The 27,122-nt window shown below is 37.7% G+C and overlaps 1 protein-coding gene across 4 annotated transcripts in view; it reads right to left on the bottom strand.

The window, feature by feature from the left end:
- Nucleotides 1–27,122, bottom strand: part of GALK2 (galactokinase 2) — a 142,911-nt gene that overhangs the window by 103,364 nt on the left and 12,425 nt on the right. For all 4 annotated transcript variants that reach the window (XM_060096803.1, XM_060096806.1, XM_060096805.1 and 1 more), the window contains 3 exons: nucleotides 13,709–13,797; nucleotides 6,494–6,617; nucleotides 2,418–2,508 (listed from right to left, as the gene is read on the bottom strand). In XM_060096803.1, coding sequence (XP_059952786.1) covers nucleotides 2,418–2,508; nucleotides 6,494–6,617; nucleotides 13,709–13,797 — 304 coding nt within the window. The remainder of the gene's footprint in view (nucleotides 1–2,417; nucleotides 2,509–6,493; nucleotides 6,618–13,708; nucleotides 13,798–27,122) is intronic.

The raw sequence follows: 27,122 nt of genomic DNA, 5'->3' as shown, positions 1-27,122 counted from the left end.
CTTTTCTTCAGAGGACCTTCCAAACTTTCTCAGTTCTGTTTTACTTATGGAAAAACCTAGGCACCAGCATATTTAGAGACTTTCTCAAGATCACATATAGGGAGCTGGAAGTAGGATCCAGGTCTCTGATTTCTGGTTGAGAACTTCTCACTGTGGTCAGAAACCCGAGCCAGCATACTGTCATTGTGATTTAATGTAAGTCAGCTATATGAGGAAATCCAGATATTTACTAGGGTTTATAGATACAAATTAGCCATATGGTAGCTTTCAAGACAGCCAAATTAGAATTCAGCCACAAATGAGAATGCAGACTCTAAACAAAGCAGGGAAATTCTATTTCTACAAATAGGGAAGTCCAAAGAAATAATCAGACTCTGATCTCAAGATGGAAAGCTCTAGATACTTAGATGAGGACACTTAGGATGAAATCATATCATATCCTTTGTAGTTTAGGATTAAAAATAAATTCAAAAAATTAAAAAATTAAAATAAATTCAAGGTCATCTCCTCCTCAAGAAAAAGTACCATCATGTTTACAAATTACTCAAACGGCTCAAAACCAAAGTAAAAATACTATTATATTACATAATTATGCATTTCATCATACATATTATTCTTCAGAGAAACTTCAATAAACTAGTTAGAATAGCCAAAGTAACAACAAAACTCTGCAAATAAAAGACTGGTTTTTTCCTTTTTATTTTTTTTTGTCTTTTTTCCCCTAAGCTGGCAAAACTCATCCACCACAAAAGAAGAGATTCAGTTGGATGTACTTCTCTTCTTGATTTCAAACCACCTAAAAATTTCCTTTCCAGAAATACAAACAAATTATAAACTAAAATACTGCTGCTGCCAATGCCCTTTCGTACAGAACATCCGACAGCTTGTTTAAAAAAAATCCTTGGAGAATGCTATATATTTAACCGTGAACTGATCCACAGGGTGTCTTGAATGTGAATCATACTTACAAACTTATCACGCAATGTTTAAATTAAAATGTACAACAGATTCAAAATGCAAATGGGTTTTGCCAAAATCAGTAATAGTGCTATCCCAAAAGGATAACATGTTCAATTTAATATAAACAGATTATCCTCTGGAACTTTCTAGTATTTGAATTTGAAGGTTTCTGAATAGGCTAACATTTAAATTACTTCTCTGCCAAACATTTATTAAACAGACCTGCTTTTGCACATAAGTTGTCAAATCGAAAAGGAAAGCTGTAAGACCTGAATTTCTCAAATACAACACAAAGCAACATTTGTTCTTTAGGTCACTTTATCCATATACTACAAAAGGCATGTTGTTATAAGGAATATGAAATTGCATTTGCCAAGCAAATGCTTCCAAATACTGTAATTCCCACTAATGCATGTGACAAGCCAAGTGATTTGAAGATTTAAAACCTGCCAATAACTTTTCCTGTAAGTTGTTACCATGTGTCTGGGAGAAAGAAAGGAAGGAAGTGGGGGGTGGGTAGGAAGGAAGGAAGGAAGGAAGAAAGGAAGGAAGGAAGGAAAGAAGTCTAAGACCAGAACAACGATAATTAGAGTACAGGACTATACATCAGAAATAAATGTGATGCATATCTGTAATGGATATGCCACTGAGTCCTAGGCTACTCATAACAAAGTTTCCAATAGGACCACCAGGCAGTAAGGAACACAAGCTCTGTAAAACATGAATTTTAACAAACAAATCAAATTGACTTAGCAAATCAATTTTCTTTTTGTCCTTCATACTTTGTTAATTAGGAGAGAAAGTGGAAATTTTTCATTTTCTTGTTCTTGTACATGACATTAGAGACGTTCAAAGTAATTATTCAGTGTTTCTAGGAAAATACTTATTCTAATAAATTCCACTACATTTTTTAACCCCATCTGTAATAGTAATAACAACACTACGTTTCCATTTATTTAGTGCCTACTATATGTCAAGCACTGTGTAATCCTTGCAACAATTCTTTGTTGGGATAATAATAACATCATTTCACAGATAACAAATCTGAGGCTTAAGAAGTTAAATCAACACAGCAGGGTAGAGCCCAGATTCAAACTCAGGGCTGTCCAGCTCTAAATCCTATTACAGTATACACCTATACATCCCTAGAACAAAATGTAAATAATATTACTAGAATGTATCTTTCGAAAGAAAATTTGAACCAAGATTTGAAAACTATAAAGGTATCTGTCAGATGCACCTGCACCTGCCTTATGAACAGTCATTACAGCCCCTTATGAACACCACCCAGAAACAGTCACATCTATCCAATTCCCTGAAATACATTATTTAGCAAAATAGAACAGAAACATCAGTTAGCATTGAAAGGAGACAAAAATGATAGAGTAAATAAAATGTCTTGATATGATACACATCATGACCTCAACTGCTAGTAGGTGCCTGATAAACTGATTTACCTGAATTCCTTTAAATCCACATAAGAAATAGTTGTGCCACAGAGGCTTGGTTTTGTCAATCTGGATGTTATTAGCACTAGCACTGAAGTCCCTGCAAAAGCAAAAGACACCGTTAATTCTAGAGGTTTTGCGCTACAGAATCGATGGCTGACTGCTGCCATCTTGTGCCAAGACAATAACACTGAAATTTCATTTTCCATTTACTTCCCATATTCGTACTTCACAGTCTACAAAAACAACAAACATCTCCAGCTGCTAAAAATTAAGAGAAGTTGTAGTGACCTTAATAACTAAACTACTTTCAACTGACCCTTTTTATTTCCTGAAAGGGAGAGGACCCAATATATTTTAGCATAATCTACACCACTTTTTATTTCATGATGGTCCTTATTAAGTTGCTGTAAACCACATAAATGCTTATCCTTTGGGCCTGTTTGGCACACCTCTTACTAGAACAGAAGTACTCAAAGCCTCCTTTCCCCACACTTTCTACCACCCATCAGATTTTACATCTCACAGTTTAAGAAGGAACAAACAAAACAAATAATGATTCTAATGGATCATAACTCATTGAATAAAATAAGATTCCATGAATCTACACTGATATAAAATAACAAATGAATAAATAGCTAAATGAAGAAGAAGGGAAAGCTATTCCTCAGAGCAAAATGTCAACTAATAGAAGAAATGACGGAAATTGAAAAATCACTATTTGGCAAACTCCATAATTGTTTCAGGAAAGAATCATCAAAGGATGCTAAAATTACTGAGTAAAAATTTGATGAGAAACAAGATATTTATATAAATTTGAAGTACGTCCCCACCAGATACTAACGGCAAAGGGAAAAAAATAGTGACTTTATGGTAATCTGGCAGACAACTCAACCAAATGATTAAAATTAACAACAGTTAAAGGAACATCAATCATGTGCCTCCTTGATATGATGCCCTGAGGACACATCAGTTGACATGTGGGAATTCTTTATACTATTTCTGTGACTTCCTTGAAAGTCAAAAGTTATTTCAAAATGAAAGATAGTAGGCTTCTAAATCAGCCAAAGGACAAAATATGTGAAATGGGGGGGGAATCAATTTAAATGTGAGGAAATAAGTAACATTCCCCATATTGACTGAGTGCTCTTCATATAGTTTACTAAATACCTACTATGTGCCAGTCACTGTGGTAGGTGCCTTCCATGCGTTATCTTAATAACATGGACATATCACGTCCTAAGAAAAATACTGAATGACCACTTAAGTGTGCAAGGCATTCACAGGAATATAAAGGTAAAAGGCAAAGGGCTTATCTTTTAAGCATATGTAATCTAGCTGAGACAGCATGAACACAAATCATGAACACATACCACTGTCATGTGATGGTGTGTAATATGAGGTGGGATGCAAGGCCAAGAGGGTATCTTTTGGGCTGCACCCCGCAGGCCTGCAAACCTTGTAGCTGCCCAGCCTTGAGACCGAAGAAATAGCCTGGAGACAGTGACAGAGACATCAATGGTTTATTGGATAGGGCATCTTACAGGTCTGCAGCAAAACATCCTGGAGCAACACCCCACTGTGTACGGCAGACAGAAGGCAAGACATGACAGCAATCTTCGCTACTTGGGGAGAAGGAGGCTACCATTTATAGGTGGAATTGAGGTCAGGCTGGCTCATCAGTTACCAAGGACACCAGCAGCTGGGGTAGGGGGCAAGCACACAGGTAGTAACTGATTAAGCTCTATAATTAGGGTACAGGTGAAGCAGGGACTGGTGGAGCAGTGAATGTACAGAGAGCAAGAGAACAGCCATCTTGAATGGCCTGACCATACAGCAATTTCTATAGTCAGCACACTAGGGTGGAAAGGGGAGGCTCTCCTGGAGGCTCAGAGAGGTTTAGTGACTCTCCAGGGACACACACAGTCTGACTCCAGCTCACAAGCACTTTAGTATCACCCACAGGAGTTAAAATTTACTGCCTAGAGTCAACAAGAAGTCACAGAATTTGGAAAGTAGAGAAGATTATGTTAGCAAAACTAAATGAGTTCTGTTCCTAGCTAAGCAGATCCTGGAAGTTACCACAAAGAAAAGAAAACCAGGAACGAGTTGGGGGACAGGGGTGGTGGTATACTAGGAAAAGTAGAGGAGGGAATTTGCACAAATGTAGGAAGCTAGATGAGAAACATCAGAGCAAAAGCTAAAAAGTGCCAGCTTCTTCAGCATTAGAAACATAGCTTAAAAACCACAACGTGATGCTAATACACATTTATGAGAGTGGATATAATTTAAAAAGACATGTTAGCAAAGATGTGAAGCAACTGGAACTCTCATACACTGGTGGTAGGAATGTAAAATTATACAACCACTTTGGAAAACAGGCAAATTCTTAAAAAGATAACCCGACAGTCCACTCCTGGGTATTTACCAAACGAAACATGTGTCCATACATAGATTTGTATACAAATATTCACAGCAGAATTATTCATAATAGCCAAAAGCTGGAAATGATCTAAATGTCCATCAATGATGAATAACGAAATTATGCAATGCATGCTAGACAACATGTGGACAATTCTGGGAGGCACGCTGCATTCTTCCTAGGGGTCCTGGTGGAATGAAGCCCCTTACCTACAGCAGGAGCTACCTGCCTTGATAATTCACCTCTGCTTCCCTAACTCAGTCTCCATCCTCTTTTAATACTGCTCCTGGGATCATTTCCCAAACACCTCCTTCCAAGTCTGCTGCAGGCTCTGCTTTTGTGAAAAACAATGGAATTCCCACATTCACCATGGTGGGCATGTTAAGTGAATCTGAGTAAATCAATATGACAAATCATGGTACCCAGTTTTAAAGGTTTACAATGACACAAAGTTATATTTGAGATAATATAAGGTTTTCTTTAAAGGGTCTGAAATGTATATAAGATATATTCTCAATCATGCAAAATAGAAAAAAAGATCTTTTACAATAAGTTTCATATAAAAGTCAGGAATTTCTATTACCTTGCACAACTTGGTATAGACACACATAAAATACTTGCTGAATGAATATTATTGCAGGCAAACTGTCCAATGAACAATAAGCCAAAAATATAATGTACCAATTTTATGCCAAGATCTTGTTTTACAATTAACAAATCAAATCCATCATAATATATTATAAGCGAGAAGGCCTTATCCCAGGAATGCAAAGACAGTTCAACATTAGAAAATCCATTGGTTGGGGAAAGTGAAGGGAGGGGGGGCCCGGCGGGGGGGATGAATTGGGAGATTGGGATTGACATGTATACATTAATATGTATAAAACGGATAACTATTAAGACCCTGCTGTATAAAAAAATAAATAAAAAATTTTTAAAAAAGCAAATCCATTGGTGAAATTCGTAATATTTTTTTAAACTGATCTTCAATGCTGACTAGACATTTAATAAAACCCAATACCCATTAATGATTTTTTCTTAATCTTAACAAACCAAGAATTAAAAAACAACAACAAAAAAGTATGTCCTTAACTTGATAAAGCATATGTACTAGAAACATACATCTATTATGTTCCAGACACTATGTTGACACTGAGAGTAGAGCACTGGAGAGACAACAGTACCTGAAGTCACAGAGCTTACAATCTACTGAGGGATACAGGCAAGTAAACAGATAGTAACAATACAGCATGTTAAGATGCTATGATGAGAGAATTAGAGGGAGCCCTAGTAATATAAGAAAGGCCCCAGCCCTGACTTTGCTAGAGATAGTTAACCTCAATAGATGATAAATACCTTCTGGGCAAAGACAGAGTTATTTTCATCTTTTTTTTGACCCAGTATCTTAAACAATGTCAGACACAGAGTAAGTCTTCAGTAAATGTTTCTTAAATAAATGAGTAAATGAACAAAAATGAACAAATATTAAATAGGGAAACTTAGATTCTTTTGGAAGTCAGATACAAATTATCAATAAATTAAGTGATTTATTATAAATTTTTTATCTCCTAAAGAATTCATTAGGGTACAAATACAAACACATATAGACTCACACACACACGCACACACCCCATTACACACAGTGGCAATTCTAAATACTCACGGGTACAAGGGATCGGTATTGGCCAGCTGGAGAACGTGTGTTTTCACAGGTTCCACAGCTATTAACATATCTTGTTCTACAGCCATAGGAAGAACAGAATATCCACAGTAATCTATATGCTCTCCTAGAATACAGAAAAGGCATTTTTTATCATTGCTAGCATATGAATCTCAAGTAAGTTGACATACAAGAAAAACTTGACCACAAGGCAGGATTTAACAGAAAATAAAAATACTAAGGGCAGAAAGTGATACAGTTTGCTTTCTCTCACTAACATCTGAGCCAGGAACTTTTGCTAGAATAAGTATTATATATTAGTTATTAGTTTCTGTTAATTTTTCAACTTCTTTAAATATTCACAAATTTTTTCCACTTTCTTTTTTTTTTTTTTTTTTTTTTTTGCTGTACGCGGGCCTCTCACTGCTGTGGCCTCTCCCGTCGCGGAGCACAGGCTCCGGACACACAGGCTCCGCGGCCATGGCTCGCGGGCCCAGCCGCTCCGCGGCATGTGGGATCTTCTGGGATCGGGGCACGAACCCGTGTCCCCTGCATCGGCAGGCGGACTCTCAACCACTGCGCCACCATGGAAGCCCTCCACTTTCTAATTCATAATAATCATCTTTGAATATTTATGTTTAGTGACTAGTTATGTGGAGCATCAAGAAATGCATTGTCTCCTTTCTCTGTTGCTTATTTGTATTAACTTTTAAAATATGAACAATGGAAGCCATTAGCACCCTCTCACTTATGATAACATTATGTGAGTCCCACTCTTTTCCTTACTAGTCAATGAACTCAGTAAAGGTGAAGTCTTTATTATCTTTGTGGCCTAACCAAATGCCTAACAAATTAGCTCAGCACTTATTAGCTGTGTTAAATATGCTAGACATAGCTAGGATAAAGAACAAGCTAGAAAATAACTTAACCTGCACTATTTTATATATACTAAGCAAATATAGAAAACAAACTATTCTCTTCTCCTTTTCATTCTAATTCATCTATGAATCACCAGCAGGAATTTTTTTTGCCTATTATACCACAATGTTTTCTCCAAATTACCATTTAAACTGAAGGTTGTTATTCATCAGATTTAAAAACAAAACAACAATTCAACAAAGATGGGTTAAGCAAGCTCACTTATATTTCGCCAGGACAGGTTTGTATATGTGATTGCTCTATGGCAGACATTGAGGAACTAAGAAACATAAAATGAATAAAAGACAATTCAACTGCCTAATTAAATTTTTAAATTAATATTATTCTACATATTATTACAAGTGGCAAGTCTTTTGTTTCTATAATGATGTGTCCCTTAAAAGAAGAAATTAGGGTTTTTTTTTTTAATGGATTGACAATGACAGATGGAGAAGTGGTTTTCAAAGTTGTCTCTCTCCCGAACTTCCCTAAAAAGACAATAAAATAAAACAGTGGTTCACAAGTAGAAAACACATATTTAAATTAGCAGAACTGAAATCAAAGAGGAAATCTAGAAACACCTAGAAACAAATGACAATGAAAACATGACGACCCAAAACCTATGGGAGGCAGCAAAAGTGGTTCTAAGAGGGAAGTTTATAGCTATACAATCCTACCTCAAGAAACAAGAAACACCTCAAATAAACAACCTAACCTTACACCTAAAGCAATTAGAAATGGAACCAAAAAAACCCAAAGTTAGCAGAAGGAAAGAAATCATAAAGATCAGATCAGACATAAACAAAAAAGAAATGAAGGAAACAACAGCAAAGATCAATAAAACTAAAAGCTGGTTCTTTGAGAAGATAAACAAAATTGATAAACCATTAGCCAGACTCATCAAGAAGAAAAAGGGAGAAGACTCAAATCAATAGAATCAGAAATGAAAAAGGAGAAGTAACAATGGACACTGCAGAAATACAAAGAATCATGAGGGATTACACTACAAGCAACTCTATGCCAGTAAAATGGACAACCTGGAAGAAATGAACAAATTCTTAGAAAAGCACAACCTTCTGAGACTGAACCAGGAGGAAATAGAAAATATAAACAGACCAATCACAAGCACTGAAATTGAAACTGATTAAAAATCTTCCAACAAACAAAAGCCCAGGACCAGATGGATTCCCAGATGAATTCTGTCAAACATTCAGAGAAGAGCTAACACCTATCCTTCCCAAACTTTCCCAAAATATAGCAAAGAGAGGAACACTCCCAAACTAACTCTATGAGGCCACCATCACCCTGATACAAAATCAGACAAAGATGTCACAAAAAAAGAAAACTATAGGCCAATATCACTGATGAACATAAATGCAAAAATCCTCAACAAAATACTAGCAAACACAATCCAACAGCACATTAAAAGGATCATACTCCATGATCAAATGGGGTTTATCCCAGGAGCAAGGATTCTTCAATATATGCAAATCAATCAATGTGATACACCATATTAACAAACTGAAGGACAAAAAACATATGATCATCTCAACAGATGCAGAAAAAGCTTTCGACAAAATTCAACACCCATTTATAATAAAAACCCTCCAGAAAGCAGGCACAGAGGGAACTTACCTCAACATAATAAAGGCCATATATGACAAAACCACAGTCAACATCGCTCCCAATGGTGAAAAACTGAAACCATTTCCACTAAGATCAGGAACAAGACAAGGTTGCCCACTCTCACCACTATTATTCAACATAGTTTTCGAAGTCCTAGCCACAACAATCAGAGAAGAAAAAGAAATAAAAGGAAACCAAACTGGAAAAGAAGAAGTAAAACTGTCACTGCTTGCAGATGACATGTACTATACATAGAGCATCCTAAAGATGCTACCAGAAAACTACTAGAGCTAATCAATGAATTTGGTAAAGTAGCAGGATACAAAATTAATGCACAGAAATCTCTTGCATTCCTATACACTAATGATGAAAAATGTGAAAGAGAAATTAAGGAAACACTCCCATTTACCTTTGCAACAAAAAGAATAAAACACCTAGGAATAAACCTACCTAAGGAAACAAAAGACCTGTATACAGAAAACTATGACACTGATTTAAGAAATTAAAAGTGATACAAACGGATGGAGAGATATACCACGTTCCTGGATTGGAAGAATCAACATTGTGAAAATGACTATACTACCCAAAGCAATCTACAGATTCAGTGCAATCCCTATCAAACTACCAATGGCAATTTTCACAAACCCAGAACAATAAATTTCAATTTGTATGGAAACATAAAAGACCCTGAATAGCCAAAGCAATCTTGAGAAAGAAAAACGGAGCTGGAGGAATCAGGCTCCCCGACTTCAGACTATACTACAAAGCTACAGTAATCAAGACAGAATGGTACTGAAACAAAAACAGAAATATAGGTCAATGAAACAGGATAGAAAGCCCAGAGATAAACCCACACACATATGGTCACTTTATCTTTGATAAAGGAGGCAGGAATATACAAGGGAGAAAAGACACCCTCTTCAATAAGTGGTGCTGGGAAAACTGGACAGCTTCATGTAAAAGAATGAAATTAGAATACTCCCTAACACCATACACAAGAATAAACTCAAAATGGATTAAAGACCTAAATGTAAGGCCAGACACTATTAAACTCTTAGAGGAAAACATAGGCAGAACACTCTATGACATAAATCACAGCAATATCCTTTTTGACCCATGTCCTAGAGAAATGGAAATAAAAACAAAAATAAACAAATGGGACCTAATGAAACTTAAAACTTTTGCACAGCAAAGGAAACCATAAACAAGACGAAAAGACAACCCTCAGAATGGGAGAAAATATTTGCAAAAGAAGCAACTGACAAAAGATTAATCTCCAAAATATACAAGCAGCTCATGCAGCTTAATATCAAAAAAACAAACAACCCAATCCAAAAATGGGCAGAAGACCTAAATAGACATTTCTCCAAAGAAGATATACAGATTACCAACAAACACATGAAAGGATGCCCAACATCACTAATCATCAGAGAAATGCAAATCAAAACTACAATGAGGTATCACCTCACACCAGTCAGAATGGCCATCATCAAAAAATCTACAAACAGTAAATGCTGGAGAGGGTACGGAGAAAAGGGAACCCTCTTGCACTGTTGGTGGGAATGTAAACTGATACAGCCACTATGGAGAACAGTATGGAGGTTTCTCAAAAAACTAAAAATAGAACTACCATATGACCCAGCAATACCACTACTGGGCATATACCCTGAGAAAACCATAATGCAAAAAGAGTCATGTATCACAATGTTCATTGCAGCTCTATTTACAGTAGCCAGGACTTGGAAGTAACCTAAGTGTCTATCGACAGATGAATGGATAAAGAAGATGTGGCACATATATACAATGGAATATTACTCAGCCATAAAAAGAAACGAAATTGAATTTTTTGTAGTGAGGTGGATGGACCTAGAGTCCATCATACAGAGTGAAGTAAGTCAGAAAGAGAAAAACAAATACCATATGCTAACACATATATATGGAATCTAAAAAAAAAAAAAAAGGTTCTGAAGAACCTAGGGACAGGACAGGAATAAAGACGCAGACGTAGTGAATGGACTTGAGGACACAGGGAGGGGGAAGGGTAAGCTAGGACGAAGTAAGAGAGTGGTATGGACATATATACACTACCAAATGTAAAATAGATAGCTAGTGGGAAGCAGCTGCATAGCACGGGGAAATCAGCTCAGTGCTTTGTGTCCACCTAGAAGGATGGGATAGGGAGGGTGGGAAGGAGAAACAAGAGGGAGAAGATATGGTGATATATGTATATGTATAGCTGATTCACTTTGTTATACAGCAGAAACTAACACACAACTGTAAAGTAATTATACTCCAATAAAGATGTTAAAATTTTTTTTAATTAAAATAAATAAATAAGTAAGCAGAACTCTAGGGAGCCACCAGATTCTGTTGGGAAGGCTACAGTGTGAATGACAGCCTTCTGAGAATAAAGATTCCTCCCTCTGCGAAAACTGATGGAAACATCCTGGGTGAGGGGCAGGGAGGGAGCATGAACTCCTGGCAAGTAAGGACAACAACCATGATTACATTTTGGATATTTTAACAGAAAATATAATAATGCTTTTAATAAAGATTGAAATTCGTTTCATCCCAAGCACTAACTAATTAACTACCTTGGAACATAATCCCCCCTTTTTTAAAATCAGAAAATAGTCAATACATTTACTAGAATAAGAATTACTTATTCAGGAAATACCTTAGTTTGGAATGCTTACTCCCAAAACTAAGTGAAACTTGGCTCTCTCTCCTCTGAGGATATTGCTTCTTTGCAGTCCTCTCACAATAGCGAGGAGTTCCTGATGACCTCCTCCCACTCTGTTGTTTCCAGGATTTCTTCCTGTCCTCTTCCTCGGAGGCTCATACCACATTCTCTTGTCTTCATCATTTTCATTTCTGACTCCCAGACATCTGCTCCTCACTGAAGACCTTTGCATCTCATTCCACCCTCTCTATCCCAGTCCTGCAATGCCTGGATAACATCCAAGTAAACAACCCAGCCCAAGGCCCCTGCTTCCTAATCCCTTCACCTCTGGAAAACTTGACCTCCTCTCTGCTTCAGCTATCTACTTCCGTGGACTTGACAAATCCAGTAATGACCACAGACCTTCCTATCACCTGGAACTTTTCTACCTGTGAAACTTTTGTTTCAAATATCAAATTCTTTACTAAAACTTCCCATCCTGCCATTTCTCTTACTCCGTTTATCCTATCGCCTGTTCCTCAGAGTCAGTTCTTTGCCCTTTCTACCCTATAGGTTGCCTCCTACCTCTTTCTTTTTCTACCTAGCATAGATTCCAGGGTTCATTACTTCACCTACCCTTCTGACAATATCGGTGAATTCTTGATGTCATTCTCTTGTAACCTCCATCCAAAACAAAACCCCAAACCTAGATCACACACAGGCAACTTAGACTAGCTGAGGGGGTAAAATGAACAACTTTGCAGATTGGTACTGTTACAATTCTATGGTCTCCTGCTCTAACCAGATCTCAATGTTACCCAGCAAACTTTTTTTTCCCCAGTCCTCTCCTTCTCCCATCCTTGACAAAGCTGTTTCAAACTTTCTGCCATCTCCTTAAACTTCCAACACCTCCAACTCTCCCCCAAAAGAACTCCCTCAACCTTCTATACCAAAATTATACATTTACCTGCATCAACCTGCATCCTTTTCTTCCCTGCCTTCTGTTAAAAAAGAGTCAAAGGGCTTCCCTGGTGGCGCAGTGGTTGAGAGTCTACCTGCCACTGTGGGGGACGCGGGTTCGTGCCCCGGTCCAGGAGGATCCCACATGCCGCGGAGCAGCTGGGCCCGTGGGCCATGGCCGCTGGGCCTGCGCGTCCGGAGCCTGTGCTCCGCAACGGGAGAGGCCACAGCAGTGAGAGGCCAGCGTACCGCAAGGAAAAAAAAAAAAAAAAAAAGAGAGTCAAAGTGGCCCTCTTCCCTTGCCATAGACACCAGCCCTTCTTGCCTTCTTGGGAATCCTGCTCCATCATCAGTTCCTCCCTTTTCAGGTATCTTTGACCTGTCTCTCTCTACTGATTTTACTCAATTCCCCCTCCCCACCTCATTTAACCATGCTCAAACATCTCATATTTTTAAAATCCTCCATTATTTACTTCAAAATAAGACTGCCTGAGTTGATAATAATTGAAGCTACATTTTAGGTACATAGGAGTTCATTATATTATTCCAACTACTTTTTTATATGTTTACACTTTCCAGTACAGAAAGTTTTCTTTTTAATCCTCCTTTGATTTGGATTTTTCTCAGCTCCCCATCCCATTTTCTCTTGATAAAACGTATTCATTCTTCAGGTCACCACACTTTTAAAAGCAAGGAATTATTCGGTTTTCCTGTATTCTTCTAATCCAATGAGTAAATGTAAAACCATCAAAATTACTCACTGCAGTCTAAAAACTTAACCTGCAGCACAGAAAACTCTGTCCATCTCTCATGAAAATAATGCAAATAACTGGGTCTCAACAAATTTCTAAATTTTAAAAATGAATGGACAAAATTAATATTAATAACATGGATTGGGAAAGATGAAAATATAGTGTTCCTTATGCAAAACTTATCTTGCTATAGTAGATGTATGTGAAACATTCTGTTTTTTCAGTCCTCCCGACGTATTGACGAAAATTTGGATCTTACCAAAGGAAGAAAAAAATTAAGAGAAGGAACTTTTGAAATACCTATGATATTGACTCTTCCTGGTGCTCGAACATAAAACTTGGGAACGGATCCAAATTTAGAATTAAACATCTCTTTTAGCTTCAGCAATCTGAAAACAAGAGTAGAATATTTCAGAATACCCAGATAATAGAAAAACTCATAAGATACACACACACACACACACATACACATTTCATATACCTACCACCATTATCTTTAAAAATGATAAAAGCAAACTCTTTTACTGACATACTTCCTTGAAAATCTCAGGATGGAACAATATTGTAACCCGTTAAGTGACACAAGAGTATAGCTAAGCACACAGAAGAGTAAAAAATTTAATACTGATGTACACAACAGAAAAAACATTCTTTGCTTCAACAGAATTAACTTTCTGGATAATTTCTCAATGATATTCAGAGAAGAATCTCTTTCTACTAAAAAATAATAGCATGGAGTAGTGTATCAGTTTCCTAGAGCTGCCATAATAAAGTATCACAAACTGGGTAACTTAAAACAACAGAAATTTATTGTCTCTGAGTTGCAGAGGCAAAATCAGAGTGTTGGCAGGACCATGCACCTCTGAAACCTAAAGGGGAAAATCCTTCCTTGCCTCTTTTTAGTTTCTGATGGTGACCATCAATCCTTGGCATTCTTTGGCTTGCTGCTGTATCACTCCAATCTCTGCCTATGTCATCACATGGAATTCTCTCTGTGTGTCTCTATCTGTGACTCTGTTTTTCCTTCTTGTAAGGACATCAGGCTTATTGGATTAGGGCCCACCTTGATTCAGTATGACTTCATCTTAACTTGATTACATATGTAAAGATGCTAGTTCAGGGCCTCCCTGGTGGCGCAGTGGTTGAGAGTCCGCCTGCCGATGCAGGGGATACGGGTTCGTGCCCCGGTCTGGGAGGATCCCATATGCCGCGGAGCGGCTGGGCCCGTGAGCCATGGCCACTGGGCCTGCGCATCCGGAGCCTGTGCTCCGCGACGGGAGAGGCCACAACAGTGAGAGGCCCGCATACCGCAAAAAAAAAAAAAAAAAAAAAGATGCTAGTTCAAATAATATTACATTGTGAGGTTCCAGGTGGACATGAATTAGGAGGGATGCTATTCAACCCAGTACAGTCAAATGAAAACTAGACTGGATATCAGGAGACTACAGTTCTAATTCCAATGGGGGTTCTAATTCAATGCCAAAGTTTGGCAAATCATTTTCCCTTGGACTCTCTTCTGCAAAAGTAGAGCATTTGAACAAGATATTCCTCATAGGTCCCTTCCACGTCAAAAATGCTTATATTTAATAATTTTACGCTGTTAAATCATCTCAAGTCACTTCTATGAATACCCCCACTGTTTGTAGTCCCACAATATATTGTATCTGAGTAATAACACCAAGACAGTAAATATTTATTAGACCTACTATATTCAAGACATTCACTAATTAAATGATTGATCTTAAAGATTAGTTACAAGAAACATAAAACCACACCAAAAAAATTTAAGAAAAAAGGAAATTTATTATAATGATAGAAAGATACATTGAATATTCTTGGAAGTTATTCAGGATGACCTCCTAGGACTGTGATGCGTGGGGCTGTGTTCCCGCCCTGTTTGTCGTCTCACCTGAGGTGTCCCCGCACTGGAGTCTACAGACTTTTGGGTGGGGCTAATGGTGGCTTCCGGGAGGGCTCACGCCAGTGAGTACTCCCCAGAATTGCTGTTGCCAGTGTCCTTGTCCCCACCGTGAGCTTCAGCCACCCCCCTGACTCTGCAGGAGACCCTCCAACACTAGCAGGTAGGTCTGGCCCAGTCTCTTATGGGGTCACTGCTTTGTTCCCCTGGGTCCTGGTGCACACAAGACCTTGTGTGTGCTTTCCTAGAGTGAAGTTTCTGTTTCCCTCAGTCCTGTGGAGTTCCTGTGATCAAACCCTTCTGGCCTTCAAAGCCAGATTCTCTGGGGGCTTCTTCTCCCATTGCCGGAACCCCACACTGGGAAGCCTGATGTGGGGCTCAGAACTTTCACTCCTGTGGGAGAATTTCTGTGGTATAATTATTTCCCAGTTTGTGGGTCACCCACCCAGCAGGTATGGGATTAGATTTTATTGCACTTGTGCCCCTTCTATCAACTCGTTATGGCTTCTTCTTCGTCTTTGGATGTAGGGTATCTTTTTTGGTAGGTTCCACTATTTTTTTTTCAGTGGTTGTTCAGCAGTTAGTTGTGATTTTGGTGTTCTTGTAAAAAGGGGTGAGCTCACATCCTTCTACTCTGTTACCTTGAGCTCTCCAGGAAGCCAGAGCTGATGTTATAGTGGAATTTTCTTCATCAGCATTCTACATCCAGCCAGATGCTAACATCTTGTATTTGTCATACAAACATGAAGAGTCTTAATTGGCAGGGTAGCTCCACTCCAGATGGTCATTCAAGGATCCAGATTTCTTCCTTCTCATTGCTTCACTATTTCAGACTGTTGTCCATTTCTGCATGCTCAAAATTGGATTGTAGGCATGTCCATGCTCTAGGTCAGATGAACCATTCTTTTCTTTTTTCCTCAGTGGCTGCCTCTCCCGCTTGACACACCAGTGCAGCAGTCATGCTCTGTCCCCAAAAACTCTATTTAAATTGTGTGTTTGGCTCTCTCTTTCTTGTCTCATTCTTTCATCCCTCCAAAAACACCATCACCATTTCCCTCTGCTCAATGCTCTTCACATTCCAGTTGCCTCTGTGAGCCTCTGAGTTTTTGCTCTTCCATCCCTTCAGTTTTCATGACACTGTGGCCTCAAGTCTAGAAGATTCAACAACTTCAATGTCCTATAATTTCTGATTAAGTCTCTGTGTCCCTAATTCAAATTCTCAAAAAGATAATCTGGTTGGCAGCATATAGGTCCTGTATCCATCCTGGTCCAATTACTTTTGGCCAAAAAGGAAAAGCTATTTGATATAAACAAGGTCACTTGCTTTAGTTACACATATGATCACCTGGGTCCACTCCTTCAGCAGAGGTTGTGGATGACAACAGAAGATGTGGAGAGGGAGATAATAATGGATATCTCTAGCACATCATTCAAGATAGATTTACTGGACTCCCAAGTAGATGTGGATAATGATAGCTGCCTAAATCTGATTTTCCCCATATATCCTCCAAAACAATTTAGAACAAGAAAGAATAAGCGATATTTTTATTTCTTTATTATAACTAGACAACTGTATCTTTGTTATAAGTAGAAGAGAATGCATAAACTTTAAATGAAAGAAAGAGGCAAAACACTGCGAGCCACTGGAAAAAGAAACTGAGTGAAAAGAGCAAACTAAGATTAATCTAAAACCACCACTAGAAAGAAAAAGTACATCCATTTAAAAATGAGAGGTGTAAAAGAAGAAAAGATGAAAATAAACTCATTGATTGCTACATAGGCAATCAAAAACTTAAAAGATACCATTAAGAATGACAAAGCAACAAATTTTTTAAAGTTATGACACAGGCATATGAAAAAGTATTATTAAACTCCTAGAAAAAAAGTGCCCCAGGGAGACTGTGACCTGTGTAGTCAGGTAGACCTGGGCTCAAACCCGTTCTCGACCATGTGATGAAATTCCTTAACCTCATTCACCTTTATATGGGGTGGAAATATGAATTGAGTTATTTGGAAGATTAAATAAGATATTGTAGGAAGAGTGTCTAGCCTAGGGCTGGCATGAAGTACTTGTTCAGTAAATGGCAGTTATTATAAGCTTCTGATTCCTTGGTTCAGTACTGTTTCTACTCTGCAGCATATGAATAAGGATCCACTAGAAGCAATGAAAGATGGTAGGTAATTAAATGTTTAGTTTACATCAGGACTGGAAGTGCTATTAGAACACTAGGGTGATTTTTATGATGATATTGATAAATCTTGTTGCTCTCTGCCTTGTATCTTCCATTTTATTGAGAGGGTTGAAACAACTTAGGTTATTTGTCCATCAGATTCTAGATAGAATTATTTAAAAGGTTCATGTTTTTATATGAGAAAAATAAACTAACAAAGCAGATAGTAAAAGGTTAAGTAAGAAAAGTCCCCTGCTTTTTCAGGGCATTAAAAAGATATATAAATACAAAAGTAACCAACAGAACAAAAATATCAATCTTCCTAACTACCAAAGAAATTTCAAAAACAGATAGATAAACCAGTAAATAAACACAGAAACTACATTATAACACATAATTATAAAATAGAATGACTAAGTTGAAATCATATATATCAGTCACATCAATAAAAGAAAGTGTAAGGAAAGACTCAAAAAGACAAAAGTAGAAAGTAATGATATGGGGAGTAGAAAAACAGTAGACCTGGTTAACAAATTAAACCCTGGGTTTTTAGGGGAAAAATTAACAAAATAGACAAGGCACTAGCTAATGAATTAAGAAAATGGGGGCTGATAAAGCATAAATAAACAAAATAAGAAATAACAAGGATAGGGCCTCCCTGGTGGCGCAAGTGGTTGAGAGTCCGCCTGCCGATGCAGGGGATACGGGTTCGTGCCCCGGTCTGGGAGGATCCCATATGCCGCGGAGCGGCTGGGCCTGTGAGCCATGGCCGCTGAGCCTGCGCGTCCGGAGCCTGCGCGTCCGGAGCCTGTGCTCCGCAACGGGGGAGGCCACAACAGTGAGAGGCCCGCATACCGCAAAAAAAAAAAAAAAAAAAAAAAAAAAGAAATAACAAGGATGAGATAACATTAAACAAAAGAAATTTTAAAAGTCATAAGAGACTATTTTGTAGACCTCTATCCAAATAAATTTAAACTGTAATAAAGAAACTGACTCCATTTTTTGATGTTTACTTACAGCTTTTGAGCTTCAACTCTTCCTCTTTCCCCTTCTGCCTCATATCAAGCAAGTGGATAAAAAAGCCCAGGTGCTCTCTCTTTTGTCACCAACCAAACCACAGCACACCAGTTCCATCTCCTAACCACTACAAAAACCTCAAGCTAGTCTCCTTTCCTTGCTCTCTCAAGCCATTTTTGGCCAGCTTGGGTGGCCTGCTCTGCCCTCCCCAGAAAGCCTCATTATGTGAGTAATAAACTTTTCATACCCTCTTGTTCATGTGGTATTATCAGTCTCAACATCCAAACCAAATTTGGGGGTGGGAATCCATCCTGTTTCTGTGGTATGGCCACAACAGAAATCCTAAAGAAATGGATAATTTCCTAAGGAAATACAATTTATAAAAACAGATCCATTTCCAAAGAAGAAATAAAGTCATCAAAGAACCACCTCACACATATGCATTAAGCTCAGATGTTTTACAAGAGAGTTCTACCCAAGCATGAACATCAGATAGCCCATATACTCCATGAGTTGTTCCAGAGCACTGAAAAATAAAGAAGGGCTTCCCTGGTGGCACAGTGGTTGAGAGTACACCTGCCGATGCAGGGGACATGGGTTCGTGCCCCGGTCCGGGAAGATCCCACATGCCACGGAGCGGCTGGGCCCATGAGCCATGCTGCTGGGCCTGCGCGTCCAGAGCCTGTGCTCTGCAACAGGAGAGGCCACAACAGTGAGAGGCCCGTGTACTGCAAAAAAATAAATAAATAAATAAATAAAATAAAATAAAATAAAATAATAAAATAAAGTGGTCTAATTCTTGTTATGAAGCAAGTGTAACATTGATACCTAAACCAGATAAAGATAGTCCAAGAAAATATGCCTACAGACTAATGTCACTCTTGAATATTAATACAAAAGTACTTAATAAAATATTAGTAAACATAAGGCAGCACCATATTAAGAAAATAATTCATATCAAGTGGCATTAACTCCAGGAATGAAAAGTTGAAAATATTAAGATGATCCATTAAAATAATATATCATAATAAATCTAAGGAGAAAAAAATTATAGGACTACTTCCATAGGTGTTAAAAAGCTCCCAATAAAATTTATTCCCAAAGATGTTTATCTTAACATGATTACATATATCTCAGTCTTAAATCCAAAGCTAATTAATGAGGAAATTCTAGAGACATTTCCACTAAGATCAAAAACAAGACAAAAAGTTCTACTATCTCCACATCTAATCCACACAATACTGGAGGTATCAGCCAATGCAATTAGACAAGAGAAATCAAGAATCAAAAAAGAAATAAAACTATCTCTACTTGGAGATAATATAGTAGGATGCCAAGAGAGTCCCAGAGAATCAATTATAAAACCAACTTAGGGACTTCCCTGGTGGCACAGTAGTTAAGAATCCGCCTGCCAATGCAGGGGACATGGGTTCAATCCCTGGTCCAGGAAGATCCCACATGCCATGGAGCAACTAAGCTGGTGTGCCACAACTACTGAGCCTGCGTTCTAGAGACTGTGAGCTACAACTACTGAGCCCGCGTGCCACAACTACTGAAGCCCGCGTGCCTAGAGCCCGTGCTCTGCAACAAGAGAAGCCACCACGATAAGCAGCCCACGCACCGCAACGTAGGGTAGTCCCCGCTCACCACAACTAGAGAAAGCCGTGCACAGCAACAAAGACCCAACACAGCCAAAAATCAAATAAATACATAAATAAATTTTTAAAAAAATAAAAATAAAAGATAGCTCATCCATGATACTGCTGGGAATTGATTTTCACGTTATTTAAAATAAATAAATAAAACCAACTTAAATAATAAAGAATTCACAAATATAGCAGGATATAAAATGAATACTCAAACATGAATACCCTTCATGTGCAAAAACAAGACCAATTAAGGCTATAATGGTAGAGCAAACTTTGTTCATAGCAACAAGAAAAGACTAAATATTTAGGAATAAATTTAACAAGAAATGTGCAAAATTTATTTAAGTAAAGCTTTAAACACTCTTGAAAGACATAGAATAGACTCAAAGAAATGGAAAGACATCCCTTGTTCTTGGATAAGATGACCCAACATCATAAGGATAGTTAATCCCAAGTTAATTTATAAATTTAATGCAACCCCCCAAAAAAAATACCAACAAGGTTTTCTTATAGAGGTAGACAAGTTGATACAAAAAATCATGTGGAAAACAAATATGCAGGAATAGTGGGGAAAACATTAAAAAAGAACAACCGTGAGGACGGAGTAACCCTACCAAACATTAAAACATACTATAAAGCCTCTGTAATGACAACAGTGAGGTACCAGCACATATATAGACAAGCAGACTTCAGTAGAATAAAAGGTTCAGAAATAGATACAAGTACATACAGAAACTTAGTATATGAGGAAAGTGGCATCTCAAATCACGACGCAAAGATTAACTTTTTAATAAACAGTGGTAGTACAACTGCTTAAACTTTTGGGAAAGATAAAATTAGGACTCTCTCTTACACAAGAATAAACTCCAAATGGATCAGGCACTAGAAGAAAACAAATGAATTTCAGTATAACTCAACATAGGGGAGAGGTTTTCTAACTATGACTCAAAATTCTGAGGCAATTTTTTTAACTTGACAAATTTGACTATATAAAGATTTTTAAAAACATTTACATGACAGAAAATGTTATAATCAAAGTCAAAAGAAAACTAGCAAACTAAGAGAAAATATTTACAACATGTTACAGATATATTCTTTATATTTAAAAAAAAACTCTGAAACCGTAACACTCTTAGAACAGAACACAGGCAGAACATTCTTTGACATAAATTGTAGCAATATTGTTTTGAATCTGTCTCCTAAGGCAAAAGAAATAAAAGCAAAAATAAACAAACGGAACCTAATTAAACTTCAATGCTTTGGCACAGCAAAAGAAACCATCAATAAAATGAAAAGATAACCTACTTTCATAGCAGCATTATTTACAATAGCCAAGATATGGGAGCAACCTAAGGGTCCATCAACTGATGAATATGATGGATAAAGATGATGTGATATATATATATACCTATATATACATACACACAAACATACATACACACACAACAGACTACTCAGCCAGAAAAAGAACGGAAATCTGCCATTTGCAACAATGTGGATAAACCTAGAGAATATTACGCTTAGTGAAATAAGTCAGAGAAAGACAAATACTTTCACTTACATGTGGAATCTAAAAAGTAAAACAAACGAATATATATAACAAAACAGAAACAGACTCACAGATATAGAGAACAAATGATTGGTTACCAGTGGGGAAAGGGGAGGGCAAGATAGAGCTATGGCATTAAGAGATACAGACTACTAAGAATAAAATACATAAGCAACAAGGATATATTGCATAGCACAGGGAAATATAGCCATTATTTTGTAGTAACTTTAAATGGACTATAATCTATAAAAATATTGAATCACTATGTTGTACACCTGAAACTCATATAATACTGTAAATCAACTATACTTCAACTTAAAAAACTCAAAAACTGAGTGAAAAATGACCAAAAACCAGATAGAAAAATGTGCAAGAGATATGAACAGAAAATCCATACTAAGAGTAGTTCATAAATGGACCTTAAACACATGAAATTAGAGAAATGCAAATTAAAACTACACCAAGGTACTATAAGAATTGTGAAAATTAAAAAGTAACAACACATTCTGTTGGTGAGGCTCTGTGGAAACAGGCACTTTTCTATATTGGGTTGGGAATGCAAATCGGTACAACACATTTGGAGGGGAATTGGGCAATATCTAAGAAAAATATATTGGCACTAATTTTTTTTAATAAATTTATTTTATTTATTTATTTTTGGCTGTGTTGGGTCTTCGTTGCTGTGCACGGGCTTTCTCTAGTTGTGGTGAGCGGGGGTTACTCTTCATTGCTGTGTATGGGCTTCTCTCATTGCAGAGCACGGGCTCTAGGCTCACAGGCTTCAGTAGCTGTGGTGCACAGTCCCAGTAGTTGTGGCTCGCAGGCTCGGTAGCTGTGGTGCACGGGCTTAGTTGTTCTGCAGCATGTGGGATCTTCCCGGACTAGGGCTCAAACCCATGTCCCCTGCATTGGCAGGTGGATTCTGAACCACTGCACCACTTGGGAAGCCCCCATTGGCACTAATTTTTACCCAACAATCCTATGTCTAAGAATTTACCCTGAAGGTATTCTCCAGCAATATGAAAATACATATTCATGAGATTATTCATTGCAGAATTGTTTGCAATTGCAAAACACTAGAAACAACCTAAACACTCTTACATAGGAGAATGCTTGAATAAGGTATGGACTACTTACAAAATGAAGTAATATGAAACTATTAAAAAAGAATATAGTTTCTAGAAATTTTTCTCAAGTGATTTCCAGAAATATTTTGTTATAAGAAATATGCAGTGGCGCAGTGGTTGAGAGTCTGCCTGCTGATGTAGGGGACATGGGTTCGTGCCCCGGTCCAGGAAGATCCCACATGCTGCGGAGCGGCTGGGCCCATGAGCCATGGCCGCTGAGCCTGCGCGTCCGGAGCCTGTGCTCCGCAACGGGAGAGGCCACAGCAGTGAGAGGGCCGCGTACCGCAAAAAAAAAAAAAAAAGAAATATGCAAAGTGAAACGTTGAGATGGCCTAGAAGCATTAACATCCCAGTAGCAATGAGCATCCCTAGTGCTCAGATCTTGGTTTCAAAAGAAATCAGAACTCTTTGCAGAAATAATGCCAGAGCTGGAGCAGAGAGGGTTTAATACAATCCTGGAACATACTGCTGTGCCAGAAAGTAAAGAAGTGCTCAAACAATGACAGGTGCATGTCAGAAGGACACAGGAGCCCACAAAGTAAGCTCCCACTGCCCACTGAGGGATTAAAATTCCTCCTCCCCCATCGATTTTGACAGGACAGAGAAACAGAAAAAAGAAACATAAAATATCGTGGAAATAATCCCCTTAACAAGGCCCAGAAAATATTATGAGTTAGTTCTGTAAGACCTTAAAAACAATGATCTTTTTTTTTTTTCATAAATGGTTCTAACAATAGAAACTGTGCAAAGCCTTCCCATCTCATTTTGGGAATAGTATAAGCCAGATGCTAACACATAACAAGAATAGCTCCCAAGGGCTTCCCTGGTGGCACAGTGGTTAAGAATCCACCTGCCAGTGCAGGGTACACAGGTTCAAGCCCTGGTCTGGAAGATCCCACATGCCGCAGAGCAACTAAGCACATGTGCCACAAGTACTGAGCCTGTGCTCTAGAGCCCACGAGCCACAACTACTGAGCCCACATGCCGCAACTACTGAAGCCCACACGCTGGAGCCCGTGCTCTGCAACAAGAAGCCACTACAATAAGAAGCCCGCGCACTGCAACGAAGAGTAGCCTGCATTCACTGCAACTAGAGAAAGCCCACGTGCAGCAGTGAAGACACAACACAGCCAAAAATAAGTAAATAAATAAAAATAAATAAATTTTTAAAAATAGCCCCCAAAAGCAAACTACAGACTACTCTCACTTGTGAAAATAGGTACAAAAACTCTAAATAAAATATTGGTAAATTTAATCCAACATACATTATTTTATAATATATGTGACCAAAGCTTATTCCAGGAACATAAAGAGAGTACCAGGAAATATGTTGATTAAATGCACTATTCTAACAGAATAAAAGGGGAAACTCTATAACTCCATGATTCTCTCAAAATATGCATATATATGTGTATATATATATTAAATAGCCATTCCTGATTTTTTAATAAAATTTTAAATTTAAAAAAAAGCTCTTAACATGCTACAAGAAAATGTCCTTAATTTAATAAAGGATACTTGCCAGAAATAACAAACACCATATTTGATGACAAAAATATTAGAAGTTTTCCCATTAATATCAGAATCAAGACAAGGGTGCTATCATTCAACACTGTAACATACTACATAAAATATAAACTGTCTATACAACAAAAAACATCATAAAGTCAAAGGAAAATTGCTAAACTGGGAATAATATATATAATATACATAAAACAACAAATGAGTTTATCCAAAAATATATACACTCATACAAAAAATACATACATAAAGAGTTCCTAAAAACTAACAAGAAATAAACAATCTAATAATATTTTTTTTCAGGGCCATTTGGCAGCAACTATTAAAATTTTATTTTTATTTTTTAAAACTATCAAAATTTTAAATGTGCATTATCCTTGACATAGATTCCATTTTCATGAACAAGCTTAAAGAAACATAAAAAATGTTCAAGGATAAATGTATAAAGATTTTTACTGCAGTATTGTTTGTGAGTGAAAAACTGGCAACTTAAACGTACACTCTAATAACTGAGTGGTTAAATAATGATATTCATACTATTAAATACTCTCAGACCTTAAAAAGTGAAATATATCTGTATGGAGTGATATACCAGAATCTCTAAGAAATATTATTAAGTGAAAAAAAGTAAATTACAGAAAACCAAATATGATTCCATTTATATGAATATAATACAACTTTTATAAAAAAATGTTAACAATGGGACTTCCCTAGTGGCTCAGTGATTAAGACTCTGCGCTCCCAATGCAGGCGGCACAGGTTCCATCCCTGATCGGGGAACTAAGAAGCCACACACAAAAAAATGTTAACAATGATATTATAAAGATACAATGACACCAAAAGAATACAATGATATTGGGCTTCTCTCGTGGCGCAGTGGTTGAGAGTCCGCCTACCGATGCAAGGGACATGGGTTCGTGCACCGGTCCAGGAAGATCCCACATGCCACGGAGCGGCTGGGCCCATGAACCATGGCCGCTGAGCCTGCGCGTTCGGAGCCTGTGCTCCACAATGGGAGAGGCCACAACAGTGAGAGGCCCACGTACCGCAAAAGAAAAAAATAAAAAGAAAGAATACAATGATATTACAAGGATACAAAACAAAACAAACTTCTAAGAAGGGAAGTGAGAACTAGCAGCACAGGATAAGAATCAGATTATGAGAAAAAGAACTGTGCAATTCTCAGGCTTTACTGAATACACTTTTAAATAATCCAAATCTTTCATATTAAGAATGTGTTTATACAACACTATTAGTCATAGAGCCAAAAGGTGGAAATGACCCAAATGCCCATCAATTGATGAATGGATAAACAAAATGTAGTATATCAATACAGTGGAATATTATTCAACCATAAAAAGGAATGAATACTGATAACATGTTACAACATGGATGAACCTTGAAAACATTATATTAAGTGAAAGAAGACAGTCACAAAAAAAATACATTATATGATTCCATTTATTTGAAATGTCCAGAATAAGCAAATCTACAGAGACCAAAAGTACATTAGCAGTTGTTTAGGGCTTTCGGGGGATTGGGGAGGTGATAGCTTAAGGGATGCTGGGTTCTTTGATGCGGGGGGGGAGGGGTGGTGATGAAAATGTTCTAACTTTGATTATGGTGATGGTTGCACAATCCTGTGAATACACCAAAAAACATTTAATTGTAAAATCTAAACAAGTAAACTGTATGGTATGTGAATTACATATTAATAAAGCTGTTACCAAAAAAATAATAATAATCCAACAGTTTAAAACTTAATCCCAAAGAGAAGGAACAGAATGCAAAGAAATTTAGAACAGTGGTTCTAAATGCAAAGAAATGCTAAGAATGCTAAGAATGCAAAGAAAGAACAGTGGAATCTGAAGTAGTCTTACAGTACAGGGTGCAAGACTGGGATGCAGAAAAAAAATTAGAGTTTCTATTTCTATTTGATTTTTTAAAATGAATGAAAAAGAAATTAAGTTTACTAAATAAAATATATAACGTGGTTGACTAGTCCCTTTACTCAGAGGGTCATGTGTTCTGTGAAGCTGAAGAGGCATTGCCAACTAAAAATTGGCACTTGCCATCTACCTCTACAAGGATTAAATCACAAGCTGCTGTGACTGCTGAACTTCAACACATCCTGAAAGGAGTTCAGGGTGGAAATCAGGAATGAGGCACTCTGTGCTCTGGTAAAAACCAGCAGAACAGGCCTTCAGATAGTTAGATATCATCAGGAGAAGATTTTAAGAGCCCAATTCTTGCATCTCCTCATATCTAGAAAAGCACTAAAATCCTTCATGGTGACATCTGCTCCTTGTGACTATCAGCAACCTTCTGCAAAAATGTGTGCTTGACTGCATATGTCCCCCTTCACCAAAATCACATATATACAGATATTCCCCCCTACCTCTTCAGAGCAGTTTCTCAGAGCTATCTGAAATGCTGCTTCCCAGGCTATAGTCCTCATTTTGCCCCAAATAAAACTTTTTTTTAATATTATGTTTTTTTAAATTATTTATTTAGTTATTATTTGTTTGTTTGGCTGCATTGGGTCTTCGTTGCTGCACGCGGGCTTTCTCTAGTTGCGGCGAGTGGGGGTTACTCTTTGTTGTGGTGCACGGGCTTCTCATTGCAGTGGCTTCTCGTTGTGCAGCACAAGCTCTAGGTGTGCAGGCTTCAGTAGTTGCAGCATGTGGGCTCAGTAGTTGCAGCACATGGGCCCTAGAGCACATGGGCTTCAGTAGTTGCAGCGCATCGGCTCAGTAGTTGTG

Source organism: Mesoplodon densirostris, chromosome 4 (assembly GCF_025265405.1).
Source record: "Mesoplodon densirostris isolate mMesDen1 chromosome 4, mMesDen1 primary haplotype, whole genome shotgun sequence".
NCBI lineage: Eukaryota > Metazoa > Chordata > Mammalia > Artiodactyla > Ziphiidae > Mesoplodon > Mesoplodon densirostris.
The sequence above is the reverse complement of the archived record's forward strand: the minus strand, read 5'-3'. Positions and strand labels throughout refer to the sequence as shown.